A 20,067-nucleotide genomic window follows, 5' to 3' on the forward strand; every position below is an offset into this window, starting at 1 on the left:
ATAGTCGTTATAATAAATAAATCGTTTTATGTATCAACTTAATTTTTAAAAGGAAAGCGATTAATCGATACAAGAGGCGATTGGCAATAAGACCCTTATCGAAGTTTTTTTTATTACAGTGAAGCCTTCGTAAGTAAGTAAACAAAATTTCAATAATTTTATTATTTTTGTTTAAATAATAATCTTCTTTTGTTTCTTTCATTGAAATAACAAAAATTACACCATTACAGAACTTTAATAAAATGTTGCATACAATTTATTAGAAAATTTGAAAAGTGTCTAATTGAATAATTCAGCATTCTGTACATTCTCAGAATCGACAGAGTAATACAAATAAATTTAGACTAAACGCTTTTAAACTGTCGCAGACAATGTTGTAAAGTTTCAAGAATTGCGAAGACCTAGCACGTTTACTGGCGTGTCACGACTCACGCGTAGAGATGGCAATGCGAGCGTAAACGCACTGTGGGGTAACATGCCTAAAACGAAGGCAGAAATCAAAAACTTGAAGGAAACACTCGCTAAAAGTAAATCATACGCACTTCCTGAAAACTCATTAAATCGTATAAAAATGTAAGTGGTAGATCTCAAAGAACTTATAGTATAAGTTTTAGAATCAGTCTGATAAAAAACGCAAATTTTTAATAATATATATTCTACCCAATTGAACTATACAAATTACAAAATCGGTTAGTATCTGCATTTCTTTAATAAAACAAAATCATATTGAATATTAATATAATAATATTATATCTAAGTATTTATGTACATATGTATGCATATCATATATAAATATATACTGTCATAAATGAAATTAACCCCGTTTCTAAAAGTGCAGTATTACGCTGTAGCTCAAAGAGAAAATGTAAAATTTTTAAAAAATATTAACATAAAATTACAATTAATTCTCCATCGTTAACTAAAAAATATGTATTATTTTATTTAAGTCATTGTTTTTAAGTCAATGAGCAAATGTATAATAATTTTATGTTATTTTTGCGCAGGAAAAGAACTCACGGTCCCATTGTGCGAGGCGTCGCGACGGTGTCGGCAATTAAGTCAAATTGATAATGACGACTTAAGTTGTAGGTGTCTGGAGATAGAAAGAAGGAGACAAAGTGAGCGGGAGTTAATGGAAGCGAGAAAGAGAGGCTTAGGGAAAGAGAGAGAGAGAGAAAGGAGAAAAAAGCAGGCAGCTGGCTGTGACGTGATTTCATTTGTGCATACAAAATGGCGACACATTTCGGCACGTCCTGCAGCATTACTATATATGATTCCCCTTCAACTCCGTGGTGTTTAGGGATGGGGTTGGTGTTGGATCGGCGTGTGTGTGTGTGTTGCGTGTGCCCTTTGGCATAATTAAAATGAAATAATTTTCGACAAGCTGGCTGTTGTTTTGAGGACTCTTAACAACTTTTCGCCAGCTATTTGCATTGAACCGACGCGTCGACAGTTGCTTGCCACCAATTTTCTATTTTGTTCGAGTTGTTGTTGTTTTGCTGGCACGTAGCGGCAGTTTGACTGTCTGCCATATGATGAAAACTTCTGCGTCTTCTTCTTTCTCTGGAGGGGCAAGTTCAGCTTTAGGTTCAGATACAGCTTCAGTTATATCTACAGCTGCCAACTCCTGCTCAATGTCTGCTCCGTTCGGCGTGTTGGAATTTTTATTTCATTTGCCTGACTGTCATCGTATGCATCCTCGTTGTTTTCCCTTGTTTCTTGTCTCTCGTCTGTTCTCTGTTGTCTTCTGTTTGCTGCATTGTTTGAAATTAATTTCACTTGTCGTTTGAACCATCGGAACCCTGAGAACCCTATCATACACTGATAAAAAGGAATGGATTTTAATTGTTCAGCAATTGCAAACACTTCATTTGGACGACTTAAAATTTTAAGCTGATGAAAGACAAAAAGTTATAGGAGAATCAGAATTAGAGAATTTTCCTTTTCTTGGATTTCTCTCAGAATGTTTGATAATTTTTAAAACTATTATGTTCATTTATTACATTTATTTTTTTGAGGATTGTAATATTATTTGATAATTATATGTTTTCATATTTATGATTAGTGATGACATTAGTGATCGACAACTCGATTTTCGCGGAAGCAATTATCGAGTACTTCAACTCGATGATTTATTTGACGATCTATCGAGTTGATTAAATCGATTACCAAGAAAAATCGAAAACTCACAGAGGATTGTTCATCGTAGTTAATATGTAAAATTGAGTTTGGTCGTTCAATTTTTGTTGAACGACCGTAATAAATAACCTACCAAGTTGACAAAGTTTGAATAAAACATGAAAACGATGCAAGAAAAATAAGATTTCTAATAAAAGTACGCGAGTATTTTGTGATTACAATTGCATTTTCAAATTAATAAGTGTTTCAATTAAAAAAACTCGATATTTGCAACTCGATATACTATTTTCCGATATATCGACAGCTCGATACTTATTTTTGGCGATTTTCTCTTTCGATATAAAACTCGATCTAAAGTTTGGATTTACGTCAGTAATTTATGATGTTTATTCAAATGCAAATGCAGTAAAATGATATTTATCCCTCTATTTTTTTGTCTACCCGCCTTTACTTTGATTCTTCGTTAATTCACTTTATGTGTTTCATTCAAACGATTGTGATATTTTGATAATTATAATTTTAGTGACCTTTCGTGGAATTCTTTATCGAAAGCCAATTCGAACGGCAAAAAATGTATGTTGGTTCACATAATAGAATTAAGGTTAATGGTAAATATAGTATAATTTTAAGCCGGCCACTAGTTATTGTTTAAAAATTTGTTTGTGATTTAATATTTTACAGCTAATACTTAAAATGTATTACATGTCATACTTTACATATAGAAATTGAAAATTTAATTACGAAAATATATGTAAATATTAAACCAAAAACTAAAAAAGTGGGGAAATATATTTAGTTGTCAATTGAGAAATTTAATATATCTGTTTTTTGCATCCAAATATTTCTACATAATTATTTCCAATTATTAAAATACTTCTTTTTGGACTGCAACGTTGATTATTGTTGTTTTATATTTTATGTTATATATTCTTTGCAGTGTAGTGTAGTCCTACCTCAGTCCCGGGAACGTGCAACTCGTCATAGCCGGTGTGCGTGCCGTTGTCAATGGCGCTTAATGCTGCATAGTTGAAACGCCAGAGACAAGGACAAAGTTGGCATCAAGTCGACTTCAGTTGAGTGTTGCCCTTCTTCCCTTTCCTCTGCGGCCTGTTCTTCTTCAGGCTTCAGTCAGCTCCTGTTTTATCCCAATTTTGCACTCAATCGTTTGCCAAATCAACGCGCTAATCATTTTGCCAGTTGGACCAATGCATTTCACTCGACGCACTGACTCTGCGACATTCGAGGATGTCAACAGCTTGGAACCCGGACAAGCATCCCAATGCCAAGCACGCATCTTTTTTTATTTACCCCATTTTTGCTCTGTGCCGGAAGTAGTAAACCCATAAATGTCATTGGGAAAATTGGGAGACTGAGAGACGACTGCCAACAACAACAACAGCAACAACAACAGTAGCAACGTTGCTCGTATTCAGCGCATTTGCTTGGCTAACTTATGTGGCATCCGCAGAGGCCATGCCCTTACCCCTTCCCCTTGCCTCATTCTTTTGATGCTACCTCCTTATCCTCCAACTTCCTTCATCTGTTTTGTCATTAATCACTGACAATAATGAACTTCCGTCGTTTGTCGTTGCAAAATGGCGCCGACTTTGGATTTGGACTTGTAGCGATTGCAACTGCCTTCCCCTTCCCCTCTTTCTCTTCTCACTTCTCGCTCTCCCCCTCCCGCTCTATCAGCAGCTCCATCTTCTGTTGTTGTCATTAGCGCAATGTTGCAAAATTTATCGTGTGACTTATGAGACGAACAGCTGGACAGACAAACTCTAGTCTGAGTTGACCAGGCCAGAAGACTACACTCGTATTCCGACCATGATGGCGGCCTGGTCTCTGTTTTGGTCGTGTGATTTTATCGCTTCGATTTACGACTCATAAAAATGCTAGCGACTTTATATGCGCCAACATTCTAACTGTTTTAGTTTTTCACTTCTAATACTCTATACTCGTATTCGGATTGATATTGAGCAGCTTAGCAATTGATAATAAAATACATATATTTAGTCATATTTCTCGGAGCATGTCACTCCTCTAAACTTAATTATTTCTTATTGTATAGCTCTTAACAAAATCGTTGGTATACTTAGATCATTAGATATTTCCAACGTTTCGTGAATAATTTTGAATATTTTGATAAAAAAACACCATCTGCTTTTCTTAATTATTTTTACATTCTTTATTTTCAAATTATTATTATATGATTACTTATTATCATTTATTGACATATTTTACAGAGTAACTTTTTGTCGAACCCTTACAACGTGCATTCTCGATTTTGTTTCTTTTTTTTTTGATTTCTCAATCCTCTGGTTTTTCTGTCTGGATGGAGTTTTGGGGATTTTTTCCTCTATGCTGAAATTCTCGGTGCTGTTTTTGCGATTTTATGCTTGACTGCACTTTCCCTCTTCCCCGTCTGCAGGACATTTTGTTGCATGAATGTCTCTATACAAGTGTACGCATACGTATACATATATATTCGATTTTTATGGGCATTTAGTGATGCAGAAATTATTTGGATATGTTGCTCTCATGGCCTTCCAATTGAACCAAATAAACAAAATCGAATCGCTAGTAAAACTATCAAAAAAATTTAAGGGGGTGTTGTGCAGTGAAACCGAGTTGAACTTTGATTTACTAACTTTAATAAACATATTCAATTGGTTATAATTAAATATGGGCTTATATTGAAGTAAAAATGTTTAATAATAAAAATATTGATTCATAAATAATATACAATACAATATTAGTAATAATAATACGTAATCGTATATAATATATCTGTTATTTACCTTAATTAAATATGAAATATTTTAAATATTTAAAGTATTGTTGTCAATAAATATATATTCAATAAAATAACGACAGCTACAGTGGTTAAAAATGTTTTTATTGGTATTTTATGACATATAAATGGAAAGTCTCAAGAATTGACCACAAAATAAACCCAAAATTTTACACAGTCTTATAACTTCCTAAGCAATTTATTAAACATGGATTTAAATAGAAATGATAAGTTTAAATCAGAGCTTAAATATTTTATTATATTAATTTACGTCTTTTTCCAGCTGCTTTATTAGTCGTTGTTTTATCAACATATTTGTTTTCTTATATTTCAATTGAGATTTCGGAACATTATCAGACTAGAAGAGTTTAGAATATTTGTTGTCACTCTCTCTATTTTGTTTGACATGCTTTGTATAACCCATCTGAACATCACACATCAATTTGCAGAGCAATTTAGTCTTAACATAAAGGCCATCTGACCAATATATATCCTTTTTTGCCTGGCCTCGAGTGAAGTATCAACATCCTGCATTTGACAGTTATTAGATTAACACCTACCATGCACTTCGATACTTGTATAGTCGGATACTCGATTACTCGTTTAGTACGATAAGTCGCAGGGGGGTTAGGATAGGAAGTAAGAGAGTTATTGTCTGAATTTCAGCAAACAATAAAGCGCTCAAATTGTATGCGAGCATACATAAAATCTCGGCCAGACAACATGAGGATGGCGACAAAACAAAAGCAATGACCGATTCCAGATTCGGGGCGGTAGGGGATGATGAGCAGCAACAAGCGATGTCAATTTCAGACAAACAACTCGACTTTATGCAAACTCGTTAATATATATGTATGGGTATATACTGATATATGTGCAGGATATAGATAGATAGATACATATTCATGCTCGTTAGGTGTAGCTCAAGATGTGACAGCCGCCCACCGATTTCAGTCCGATCCAGTCTCCCCTGTTCCACCCTCGATATGCACATTTCGAGCTACATAAAAAGACGCTTACGGTGTGGTTGAGGGGAGTCCAAAAGAGAGTTGGAGGAGGTTGAGGAAGCCAGTTGAAAGCTGTCAGTGGCTGTTTAGATTTACGTGCCGCACTGCAGCATTGTCAGACAGCGGCGCAGACGGACGTATGGCCATCAAGAGGTGTGACAGGCACAACACACCCGCTCCCACACCTTAAATGCACTTTGTAACAATGCAAAAACAACACACACACACACTTACCAGCAAATGACTGATTGTCATCGCTCTCTGACTTTTTGTTAATGAAAGTGTCAGCTAGACAATCGCACCCAAACCAAAGGCCCATCATCGAAAACAGGCCAACCAACCATACCGACCATACACAGAGCGAAAAGAGTTGTACTCTAATCACCTTCCAAAGTCCCTTAATTAATTTTTTGCTGTTGCTTAAATCTATACTTGACATATGTACAAATTACTGAAAATATGCTCAAATTATTTAATCAAAAACGAAGAAACGATTTTGCAAAATCCTGAAACTATATTATGTATTCAAGCTTCGGAATGAGCGATATATTATTCAAAATACTTAAATTTTATTTTTGACTAAGGAAATTCTTTTTAAAATTCTATTAAAAACCTTCGATTATAGTAAATATAATCTTACGGAGATATCAAACTAAAAATTGGGGATTTCGTTTTTTCGCTCTGTGTACTGACAATTCCAGCCTTATCGACCATACCAAGCTAACCGACCGGTGCTTTGTTTGATTTTGTCCTTTTTGTTCGTTGTTTGGGTTCGCATGAAATGCTTTTCATTTTGGCCAATAAATTATGATCAGGCTGATTTTTAGAGGGCCTTTTGTTAGGCTTCTTCATCGACTCTAACAACGTGTGGCTGTCATTTAAATATTCTGGACAGGGCTTGTTGCCGTCGCTTTTGTTTAATTTTTAGTCCAACGTCAAAAATTTGTTGATAAAACATTAAACATTTTGAGATGATTACACTGTAATCCACAGGTTTGTGGCTGTTATTGTCCACACAATGTGACAGCTGATCAACTGGCCACTGCCTCACATAAATCTGTTTATTCGTCATATAGAATGATGCTTCAGCTTAGAAAATTAAATAAATTTGTATTATGTTAAGCACTCATTTCATGTTTAATAATGGCACCTGACTTGTGCTTTTCGACCCAGATTTTAACATTGCATATTTTTCTTTTATTTATTATTAAAATTCCCAATTATCATTAAAAAACAATTTATAGATTTTTGGACTACAAAAAAAATAACAAATACAACTGATACTATATATATGGAAGTTTTTGGTATGGAATTTACAAGTATATTAATCAGGGAATAACACCGTAATCGGTATCGGAACCGTTAAACGAGACTAACCGTTTCATTTTTAGTACCGGAGCTGAAGCCGCAACCGAAATTATTTCTCTGTCAAGAACCGAAAGCCGAAACGCTTGTACCGGTACGGTTGGGGTTAAGTTGCTAAGTCAAAGAGTTGAAAAACTTCCAACTGTCATAACTTGAAGAAAACTGACCCGATTATCAAACAGAATATCATTATGATCATAGTTTGGCCTCTACATTCATTCTGTATTCAAATTTTGTTTATTTAGAAAATTGTATTATTTTTCGACTATCGAAGCCATGATTCTATGTTGATGCTAAGGGTCCCCCCTTTGAAATTTTCAAAATTCAAAATTTTAAATCTCAAATTTTTACTTTTAATTTTTAATTTTTTTGTAAAAAATCTTGTCAAAATTAAGAAAAATTTTGACTTGTAAAGTTGCTAGGTCAGAGGCTTGAGCCACTTCGAACTGTCATAACTTTGGCAAAACTTTACCGATTTTTAAGCGGAATGTCATTTTGATCATGGTTCGGCATCTAAATTTATTTTGCATTCAAGTATTATTTTCGTTAAAAACTTTTATTCGTTTGGATATAGATTTACTTCGATGTCATAATTATTATAAAACGGCACCTTATCATTTAAAAATTTTTTAAAATTGATTTGGTGTACCGTTACGTACCGGTACTGATACCGAAACCGAAAGAAGAAAACTGAAATAGATCCTTCTACCGAAATAGATGTTTTGGAACGTACCGGAACCGAAACCGTAAACTTTTATTGGTTTCGGTTTGATTCTTTAATATTAAGTATTTTACGTTAGATTTACAAAATGTTTTTTTTTTAATTTTTTAGAAGACTTCTTACTTTCAGTCAAAGCTGTCCTTTGAGATAAATGTTATTCGCATTATGTCACTATTGTTTATTAATATTGTTTATAACATTTTGCAGGCGTCCCACTAAAGTATGCTATGAAAACGTTTGTGTAATCAACTAAATTTCCACCGAAGGCACAATTTCAACATTTTATTTAGCTTTTTGTCATATTATCGCAGCAATTTCAACAATTAACAAGCATCGCATATCGTCAGTTGGGGATCTTTGTTGCCAGCAGGCTTATGTCCCATTATGTTAAATGCTTCTAACTAAATTTACATACCAAGAGGCGTGGTCGAGGGCGGAGATGGAGACGCAGCGACAGAGGCGGATTATTAAAACGGATAAATCGCGACGTGCAACGGTGTTGAATGAAAGTGAAAAGCTGTGCGTGGGTAATTAAAAAGTCAACTTCAACGACGAGAAAGGCGTCTCACAGATGAAAACCTAATTCGCAGCTTGAATTTTAATTAATTAAGAGCATGTACGAGAGAAAGAGAGAAAGAGAGAGAGAGAGAGAGAGAGAGAGAGAGAGATGTTGGAATAGATAGGAAGATAAATAGGAAAGTCACGTGTCTCCTTTTGCATCCGGGGAATAAAGTAGGTTAATACGCTTAGAGGCGCGGCTACAAAATGTGTGTGAAGTGTGGCAAGAGGAGAGATACAGAGGGGAAAAGTGGAGAGACTCCTCACAGACACCGTAATTGGTGGCGTTACAAAATATTTACAGCTTCCGTTACATGGAAATGGAAAAATATGATAAAGTGCGCAAAATGTTTGCACTTTCCCTTTACGACTCTTTAGAGACATTCAGGTGTTGAGCCGACCTTTATTTTCCACCCAATTACTACCCTCCCTGCCCCGGTTTCTATGGATTGTGCTGGCGTGTCGACGTCTTGATAAGCAAATGTTATATAAATATAAATATATATCTATATTTATACGAGTAATTTATTTACATACTCGTGCTCAGGTTTGGGTTCGTCTTTCGAATCGAGGGGTAGATTTTCTCTTCAAAGCCTACAGCCATAACATTAAGACTTTTTCCTATGATTAAGCTTCAAATATTGATTTAATTTAAATATGAATTGTAGTAAATTTCAACATATTTATATTATATTTCACTTTTATGAACTCATTGGTTTCAAGTGTAATTAAATAATTAAATTAAATAAATATTAAACTTGCGCATTTTTCAAATAAATATGACTTAACATTTTTGTTTTACTTTAATCATAAAAACTTTGACATTTCAGTATTCTTACAGTTAAATCAATTGTTTTTCTATCTATTTTTTATTTTTTTATTTTTTGTTTATATTTTCTTAAAGTTTTTTTTTTGGGTGTAGTAGGCCTTAGTGCTGTGACTATAAGGTTCGTTGGCATTTCCACCAAGCAGCCCATTCAAACAATAACATTTCGGTCACAGTCTCATAAAGTCTTGTTCTGTCTCTATAGTCTGTGCTTAGTTCCCTCGTCCAATTAATAAGATTTTTACCAACTGTTTTATACTAATCATGGATGCCAAAAAGTGTCCTGACCTACACGAGCGCGCCAAGCGCATCCACGAGCCGGGTCGAGTTTGTCGTGAGCTGCTCTATTTGCGTTCCAAGAGGGTAAGTGTGGTGAAGATCGGAACAGGGGAATTATTAAAACTCTCTCACTGTTGTCTAGGTTAAACGTGAGGTGCCAGCCTTTACCTTTCAAGCTCTGCAGAAGGGCACCGTAGTAAAACCTCCCACAAAGTAAGTCAAAAGAGCTAAGACATGATATCTATCTAATAGAACTCTCTCAGAATTGATATATTTAAGCGTCAACCGGTAAAGGAAACCGTCTTTAAGATTTACTTTATGCGAGGCGATATTCCAGTCGCTTTATCGGGTCGCAGCAACAAACAGGACCCTACCAAGGATCGTCCTTTGCGCTGGCATTGCACTCCGGAGGATCTGGATTATTGTTACTATCTGCCCATTTTCCTAGATGGACTAGCCGACATAGACAGCGATACACGCATGCTGGCACTCAATGCAGCTGTCGATCTGATCATGAGACAGCCCCATAAGGTGCTCCCGGTATTGCCCAAGTTAATACTGCCGCTGAAACGTGCTTTTCAGACCCGTGACAAGGGCATTATCATCTCGGCCCTTCAGGTTCTGCAGCTAATGGTTCGATTGGGTAAGCTTAAAACTTTTCGATCGATTTGAGAGATGATCTAATATACATGGGAACTTAGGGCCTTGTGTGGGACAGGCTCTGGTTCCCTTCTATCGTCAACTTCTGGCCGTTTGCAATCTCTACAAAAATGTCAATGTCAATCTGGGCGAGGGCATCGATCCCGATCGCAGCAAGCGCATTGGCGATGTCATTGAGGACACACTGAAGCTACTGGAGTTCTGCGGTGGCCCCAACGCCTTCATCAACATCAAGTACATGGTGCCCACCTATGAGAGCAGTGTCTTTCCTCGCTGCCAGGCTCAGGATGATGCCCGTTCGAAGCATTAGTCGCAGTTATGAGTGTGTTCGAGAATAACTTGTTTAGTTCGCTTGCTTAGGTTATAATTATGCCAACAAATTATCATCAGTTAGGTTCGAAATTTTGCGCAATTAAAGCTAAACAGTCTGGTTGAGCCTGCAACCCGAAAAGATTGATCTATTTACTTTAAAAGACTACAAAGGCTGCGACTTCCGTGAATCTAAAATGTAAAAGTATCTGCCATTAAGTGCAGCCGTATAAATAGCTTGCACGAAGTGTGCTCGAGTATACTCTTAAGAATCCTTAGTTCTAGTATAACATAAAGTATCTTAAGTATCTTCATACCAACTTTTGTAACTTAAGTCTTCCGAATCTGACTATGAATCTTTTGCTTTATTTTTACCAAGGCTGCAAACCGGTTCTGAACCAAACCTTGTAGAACCGGTTCGGTTCAGGTTTTTAAGCAGCCTGAACAGGAATAAAAGGTTCTGTTCGAAAAATAAATAATTACATAAATTTTATGGTTGTCTAATATTACGCAATTATTTGAGACTTTGGATTAAAATAAGTCATATTTAAATCTTCAAATAAATTTTAGTTAACATCAAAATTTGTTTTCTTAAAAAAAAAATTTAATTAGCTCAAAATGTAGAGAAAAATATATAACAATAATAATATTTTTTTTTGTATGAAATTGAACAAAGGTTTGAACGCAAACCTTGGGTTCAGCAAGTATATAAACCAATTCGCGAACCAAACCGATGTCTGTATGCGAGTTAGACATTTTCAAAAGAATGCGTTTCCACAGAATAAATGTATTTTTCAAATGACGATCGGAAAGATAAAGCGCATGAAAATCGGTTCAGTTTCAACATTATTATAGAAGTTGGTTGTTTTTTTATTTAAAAAAAAAAGTGTAAGATCAGAAAGATAAAACGTATGAATTTCAACAAGGCAACCAAAGGGGGAGCCAATGATAAATGCCTAATTAATTTTTAATTTCAAAACAAGCTGCCACCAAACAGACAATTTTCAACAATGAAAACAAGACGACCCAAGGCCCGTAAATAAAAAAACTCATTACAATAAATCATAAAGTGAAAATTGTTCAATTCGCCGTCTGGTTTAATGGAATATCCATGTAGAGTGCTAACAGTCTGACAGACAGACACATTTGTCTAAGGATGCGTGTGTGCATTGGCCCAGAGAGAGAGAGAGAGAGAGAGAGAGAGAAACTCTGAGGGGAGGAGAAGTTGCGTGCTCACACTGCCATTGGTGTAGAGTCTCTGGATGTCTGCCTTTTAGCCGTATCTGGCCAAAATCAAGCGTTTGGGCCATACTTTTGACTCCTGAACTGCTGCTGGCACTTTTCAGCATTCGAAGAACGCAGCACGCTCTAAAATTAATTTAGTTAAATTGCCGCAATGCGGGAAATGAGATAGAGATGAGAGGGGGATTGGGTTGGGCTGGGCTGTATCTGGCTTCTGTGCTGCTCTCTGCTTCAATTGCGCTTTTCAACGTAATTAAGTACGACCCTCCATAATTTTTGAAAAACAAATCTTGTTATCAACGCGAGCCAACACAAAACAGAGTTCACAGCTCGTCCAGCTCCTGGTTGGCCAGAGACCAGTTTGGTTTGTTGGCTTGGTGTTTTGGTGGTTTGTCCAACGACCTGCGACCTGCGACCCACCCAGCTGTCCGACTGGGCCGACTGGTTGGTTTTGATTGTGGTGCGTAGATAAAAACCTGCCAAGTGTTGCAACTCAATTTGATCCCCCACCAAGCTCAACTCAAGTTGACTGTGGAACCACCCTTCGATTGGTTGCTTCGTTCCACCACACAAATTCTTAATTCACTTTTTGGGTACTAACGTTTTTCTTTTTTTTTTTTTTAATCTCCTGTTGACGGTAAATCAAACAGTCCCCCTGGGTGCAGCGTCACTTGACGACCCACCCGCCAAATAAATTGCATTTGGCTGCTTGGCGAATTTTCATTCTCATTCCCATTCCCATTCCCATTTTCAGTCTCGATCTCATTTTCAATTTTATTGTGCTGCTTCCAATGCTCTTAAAACGTTTTGACATTTTTACGCAGCTTTTTTTTTAACAATTTTTTTATTGCGTCTCATCTCAGCGAATGTGTCTCTCTCTCTCTCTCCCAGCTTAGCGGGTGGGGGGTGCAAAGGGTTCGCCGCGGGGCGCTAAACTTTGATTTAGGTGGAAAATTGTGCTAAAGAGATTGAAATTCTATTTGAGAAACAGTGTCGGGTACTCGAGACTTGAAATTAGACCTGTGACAGGGAATATGAAACTTAAATTCAGACAGACTTTGACGTTTATCAATTTGTGAGATTATTAGAAAGTGTCAATAATAAATGAAGCAAACAATCAGTCATATTAATTCGTGTCACGTCGCAAACACGACACTTGCTCATCTCTAATTGAAATTGAATCCCAGCAACGTTGCTGTTAGCTTACGATTAACCTGAGGGGAACCCACAGTTTGGACACCCTAATGCCCAGGAGAGCATTTTCGACACACACACACACACACCTACACACTCACTCTACTTACATACATATTCATATGCATTAAGTCATGACCATGACCGTGTCCAGTGGGGCGGGTGGGTTGATGGGTTGATGGATCCGTGTTGGCCGGGAAATTGCTTTAATATACCGGAAATTGCAGGAGAGTTGCATAAATTGACACGAAACGCCCCGCGGGCACAATTCAATGTAATGAGGCCCAGACATCAATGTGGCCAAGGAAAACGAAAGTGTTGTCCACATGTGTCAAGTGTAGGAAGAAGCTGAAAGTGATCAGAAAAATAACTAAGGGTCTTACCCCTTGAACCCGAAACTAAGTAAGACCACTTTCTTAAAAACTGATTTGGTTCGGAAAAAAATTAATTAAATTATACACATTTTCTATCTTTAATCTGTATTTGAAATATATTATTTTCATATTCATATTTTTCCAGTGGCGGACTTTAAGCTCTACGCAGAATATCAAAAAAATCAAGAAAAAATTTAGAACTTAGAAATAACTGTCCTCTAATTATACCCGTTACTTAAAAAATAAGTTAAAGGGTATGTTGTGTTCGTTGGAATGTATGTAACAGGGAGAAGGAGGCATTTTCGACCCTAAAATATATATATATTTTTGATCAACCTCAACACCCAAGTCGATATAGCCATGTGTGTCCGTCCGTGTGATCGTCTAGATCTCAGAGACCACAAGAGATAGAGCAAGCATTCTTTATGGTAATTAACATTATCTATTAATATTATCTATTATCTCAGCTAACCGCAGCAAGATGGGACAAGTAGAACGGCTGTAATAGCTAACCAAAGTTATTAAAAATTTAATTCAATACAAGCACTTAAAAGTATGCACTTGTTTTTATTATGTAGTAATTTCTATAAAGTACTTAAATATATATTGAAATAAGTACCGGGTATTCTATGGTCGGGATCTCGACTATAGCCTTTCCGACTAGTTTTAAGATTATAAAGAGGGGAGAATAGAATATATCCGAAAGGGATTGAGGTAATTTAACTTCTTTGTAAGCTAATTTTATTTCTAGCATTCATCATTGTTTATTATTATCAAAATGCAAAAATATATGCAGAGATACTGTATTCCTCCCAAATTTTAGTTAATACTAGAATTATTTTTTGTAACTTCAATTCTGAAATCAACCCTGTGAAATTTTTTCTAGTAAAAAAAAGAAATACATTTGCAGAACAAAAGGATGACGTTCATGGACCACTCTGCACCTTAGAGACAAAGGCAAAAATCAAATTAAAGTGATCAAAGAATCAAGTCAATTATCATCTGTTTGACCGCTATTATAATATGTTAAAACGCAATTTTATTGTGAGATCCACGGGGCTCTATGGTACAGATGAGAGGCCTTACATGATAATATAGACATTGGCTTTATAATTAAATCAATCAATTGATATATCCAAATTTTGATGAATCAAAATCTAATTGGAAATCTGTTCAACTAAATAAACTCAACTCACCCCATTGGATTTAATCTAATTAGAAATCTCTTATGGATTTTCCATCGATATTCCAAATCTTACAACGTAATTATATCTAATAAAACTTTTTCCCGCTATCCCATATTTTCTATAATAAGTGTACTCTTTTCATTAAATTTAATAACTTTATTATTTAATAATTGCTTAAGTTGCACAGTTCATGTTCTTTCGAGCAGATTTCAAAAGTTATTTGTTATAAAAATTTGTCATTTCATTTATTAAGTATTTATTATTTTTTGTAGTCCCACATTTCTTGTCTCTTGTTTGCTAATTTTAATAGTTTTTTGAGAGCTTTAAGAATCCAACTGACAAGTAAATGCCAAGCTATGCTGTTATCGTAGCCAGTGTCAGAGGTCTGACATATTTTGCGACTTGGCTTTGGCCGCAATATGTGAATCCATGTTCATCCAGTCACGACCGGGCATAAAGAGTCCAGACACCGGAATCGGTGTTGGGCGCAGATGCTCACATTTCGCGTACTGCGTCGAATCACGTGCACGATGGCCGGAAGCGAATCGAAATTATCACCAATTTGCAGTCATCGAAATCCAATTATGGGGCGTGTGTGTATAACCCTGAATCCTAGACCTGGCCAGACCAGCACAATGCCTTGTAAATGCCGAACAGCCACTGTCCACGGCCATATGCTCAACGCGATACAAAAACTGCAACGCGACTGCAGTTGAAAGTGGATCCAGAAGCAGACACTAATCGGATTAGGTTGGCCTGGCACCGACAAAAACATAATTTGCGAGAAATGTCACACGGCACACGGCAACTGCCTCGGCGACTTATTTGCAATTTGCGAAATGGAAAATAGACTCGAAGCGAGAGGGGGAGGATTGAGGATAGCGGATGAGGAGTTCACTAAATCATGCATGTCAAGTCGAGTAGTTGTCGTCTCTATCAAACCCATCATAATCGCCAACGCGTACGCATCATTATCGGCAACGAACTACACTCTCTGTGTTTCCCTCTTATTTTTTGGGGGGATGATGGGACATCTCTTGTGTGTCCACTGTTTTTGTTTAGTTCCGGCATGCGACAGATGCAACGGACGTGCAGACGACACGGACAGAGCTCAGTCCGTTGTCTGCGGCAAAAACCACAAGAGGCTCACCCCGACTCCGACCCCGACCTCGACCCCGGCCATCATCATCATCAATGTTCTCGGAGCTGTCACTGCTCATTGTCGGCTAAGTGCCGGAGTGCACAGTGGGTGGAGTTGATAACTGGGCGCAACGCTCGGAGTGCTGGACGGTCAACAAGCCGCAGTCGAAGCCAAAGCAGCAACGTCGGCAGAGCCCATTTTCATTTTCAAGGGCCTTAAAACAAATTTTTTGCTCTCAGAGTAACCTGCTTGTCGCGTTGGGACGGTGGCAAAAAGAAACCCTGCATGCACAGTGGCCTGAAGTACCTTAAAAACTATATAAATAAGTAAAGTTTTTAACTATTAAATGTACAACTAATTAAAGAAATATTGATGATACAAAAGTGACTACATAAAATATTGATGATTCATAAGAAATAAAAGAAATGATGATGATTTAATATATAGAATAATATTATATACAAACTGCAATTAAAATGAAAATTAAGAATTTCAAAGTTCTATTTTATTGATCATTTTCAAAGAGTCGTAATTGACTTTTAAAATAAGTGTAAGTCTAGTTGGTAAAATATCATTTGTTCCATTAATTGTTACATTTTAAATAAAGATAGTTTTGAATTTTACATTCAATTTTTATCAAAGTATCTTTTAGACTTAACTTAACGTTAAGCTGAACAATGGGCTTCAGTGAAACAAAAAATACAAATTGTACACTATTCTTATATTTAATTCTTTTCTTTCAGCTCACATTTGGTCTTTCACAAATTAGTTGAAAAAAGTTGGATTATAGATGGTGTAAAAGCCTCATTTTCTTATAATACACTTTTTTCTTTATTTCTTTAGATATAATTTATCTGATTTTGCTACTGTGAATTGTAAAGTAGTAAATTTAAATTTGTCAACCCAACTGATCTCTGTTAATACGCAATTGACGGTCCTAGGTCATACTAAAGTTATTCAAAAGCCTACAATTGTAAAAAAAAATTGCATTTTTGAAAGTCATATTTAAAAAAGATTTAATAAAGCTTTAAAATTGGTATTTTAAATTAATGTATGGCAAAAGAACATGTTGAATTGTTTTAGAAATTGTAAAACAAATTTTTCTACTGATCATGAACCACTTTGGCTCTTTGTGCCACCCGTTACGCAGCAACCGCAGCAACAGTGGCGTTGGCGGCTGCGTTGGGCACTCAACAAAGGAAACGATAAGACGACAGACGCTGTGGCAGCGGCAACAGCGACAGCTTCCTCTCACTTCCGCTGCATTGCAGCCAGAATCAGGGAGATGTGGGTGAGGAATAAGGGATAAGGGATACGGTTGAGTGAGGGGAAGGATGAGATAGAGGGTGGGTGGTCGACTGAAGCCAACAACAATAAAAGCAAATTCAATGCATTTTGTGATAATTTCGCACTACAAGAAACGAGATGCGAGAAACGATAAAGCGAAACAACCAAGCGACGATTGCCAGACCCAAAGCCGTAAACGAGCAAATAATAAAAATTTTATATATGTAGCTGAATGAAAAAAAAAGATGAAATAAAAATATTATAATAATGGCAGTGGAGATATATGTACGCAAAGCAGTAGTAATAGTGTTGTATGAAGAACATGAGTGTGAATAGTCAATGAGTGTTTGAGTGGAGGTTGCAAACAGGTCGTCTGCGGATCAAGCAATGGGTCGTCAGATCGCTCTGGGTGATTCAACTTGCTCTGGGGATGGTTTTGCTAGCATACTAAATTGGTGGGTGGGTTGGTGGTGCAGCTGCTGCTGCTGCTGGTGTTGGTGGTGGTGGTGGTGGTAGAAATCAAACGGCAACAATGCAATCAAAATTTTCGTTTCCTTTACCTTGGTGCAAATTTAGTTATTGTCTAGACTCTGGAGTCGGAGATACGCAACACTCAAGGGAATTGTTGGGCCATAATTTAATTCAGCTGGCCCATTATTTCATTAGTTGTGCGGCAGTACCCCTCCCCCCTACCATCACCATTGTCTTCTCGACCCTTCCCTGCCCCGAAATTGTGCAATTTATTTACAGTATTGTCGTACTATTGTAATATGGCTCTGGCAGCTAGACTCATAAATTTGTGTATTTCGATTTTGATTTTGCCATTTTAATTGTTTGTAAACTGGCCAAATGCTCAGCCAGTTGCTCCTTTCACTGTCTCTCTTTCCCATTGTCTGTCTGTCCTTCTCTGTCTGCATTGTCTTTGTTGGCCAAACATGTCGTATCTATGTATCTGCATCTGAGTTGGCTTTCAACAATGTGTTTGTTGCTGCAATTAACATTTATGGCCAAAAACGTAAGATATTTAACCAACAACACTGCATTTAATTGAAGATGGTAATTGCATATTTACTTAGTTTATAGTCGAACAGAAAACAAACACAAAAAAAAGTTAAATACAAAGCTAATAAATAAAATCGTATTTCATCTCAGGTATTTCCATTTCATAAATATTTTCACAAAATTTTTAATTAAATCATTTTCGATAGAACCAATAAAAATAATGAAAAGTATTACATTCATTGCTCTAATAATCAATAGGTATTTCAAACATTTTTCCCGTGTGTCAAATTTAAATTTAATTGGCAATTGAAAACCACTTATGCAAAACAACGATAATTGATTGAAGTTAACAATAAATTTGGAAATAATAAAGAAATGATTAGACAATTGATTTTCAAATGATTTTCAAACGATTTAAGACTGAAATCGGAAAGCGGGTAAGTTTAGATATATAAATTTAAATTTGTTTCGCAAAACTAAATAGAGCGAAATTAAGAAAGAACGATTGGAAAATGTATTGAATCAATGTATATCTTATACTATATAAATAAGCATAAATTAGTGTAAACTAACATAAAATTAAAATTAATAAATAAGTTATTTCATTATAGGGTTGACATTTCCAAAATAAAATAGTTTTTAAGCAATTTAAAGCTGTGAAATATTTTGAAAATCCAAGATGACTCAGTAGAGGAAAGTTAATTTATTTTATTTTATTGAACATTTGTTACTATGGTTCTCTGTGAAATAAATCTTATTGAGTGGTTGTTAACACTTTAATTGCAAAAAAAAAACAATAAATTCATTTTATTGAAAACTTTTATATAATAATTCAGTTTTTAATGTTTCTACATGAATTACAACTTTGGTAAAGAAAACAGCCAGAACATAAAATTATGGCTTAATTTATGCAATTTTTCAGTTGTTGGTATTTTCCTTAACTTTTTAATTAAAAAGTCAATATCATTTGAACTACAACCTAGCTTAAGATGTATTTCAGACTGCCAAAAAGTGTCTTGGATCCAAAAAAAAAATGGCAGTCCTAAAAGTAAGCTAAAAAATATTTTATAATATCACAAGTTCTGCTGATTCCAAATACTTTAGAGCCCTAAAAGAATGCTACAAAATATTTCGAATGTTGTCACTTGGACAGACGGAATTATGCAAGTGCAGAAAGTATCTTGAGTGGAAGACAATGACGCACTTGAACTTACCAGCTACACTTGAGTGAGTCCATTCAGTCTGTCTGTCCGTCCGTCCGTCCGTCTGTCCGTCCGTCCGTCCGACTGTCTGTCTGACTGTCTGTTTAGCAAGTGCAACATAAATGCATAGAAACAATGAAAATTAAGTTGTTGCAAGCAAAACTTTATGCAAATAGAAACCAGAAGGCGCATTCCGAGAAGGAAGGACGGACGGACAGGCAGTCGGTCGGTCGGACGGAAAGACAGATGTGAGTTTCAAGTCAGCAAAAGTATATTAAAAATGTTGACAACGAAATCCATCTGTTTAATGGGTCTGCACGAGGTGCAGGCAATGCCAGATTCAAAGACAGGCCCAACCCATGTCCACACACTCCTTGTGGTGGAGAGAATTGTGGGTGGGCTTTTGTGGGTGCGCTTTTAATACGCCAGATTACAAAAGTGTGCGGCAAAATTGGAGCTGTTGCCCTGGGCAACCATAATCTCAACCCCATTAGACAGACCCAGCCCTTGGCCCAACTACTACACTTGATAAATTCGAGATTAAAGTGCATTTGCAGTTGAGCCCAGGGCAAGAAAAGGCCAATACCAAACTGAACGGAACCAGGCCGGGTCATCAAATTTATGGCCATACATTTGCCAGAATTTCACTCCCTGAGCACTTGGCTCCGACTCGTGTGGCCTTTTAATTATCACACGTAATGACAGCACCAAATGCAATTGCTAATTAATTGCCCGGGAGCCCAGGCAAAAATTCTGGCGCCCTTTTCGAAGAATGAACGA

General features: G+C 36.4%; 1 protein-coding gene across 1 annotated transcript; it reads left to right on the top strand.

Moving 5' to 3' along the window:
* Positions 1-9,562: 9,562 nt before the first annotated feature.
* LOC117780448 (parkin coregulated gene protein homolog) lies at positions 9,563-10,800 on the top strand. The gene is made up of 4 exons (XM_034616986.1): positions 9,563-9,773; positions 9,832-9,902; positions 9,953-10,332; positions 10,391-10,800. Exons 1-4 carry the CDS (start codon positions 9,675-9,677, stop codon positions 10,657-10,659), a joined length of 819 nt encoding a protein of 272 aa, XP_034472877.1. The 5' UTR covers positions 9,563-9,674; the 3' UTR covers positions 10,660-10,800.
* The last annotated feature ends 9,267 nt before the right edge of the window (positions 10,801-20,067 follow it).

This window comes from Drosophila innubila (assembly GCF_004354385.1).
Source record: "Drosophila innubila isolate TH190305 chromosome 2L unlocalized genomic scaffold, UK_Dinn_1.0 4_B_2L, whole genome shotgun sequence".
NCBI lineage: Eukaryota > Metazoa > Arthropoda > Insecta > Diptera > Drosophilidae > Drosophila > Drosophila innubila.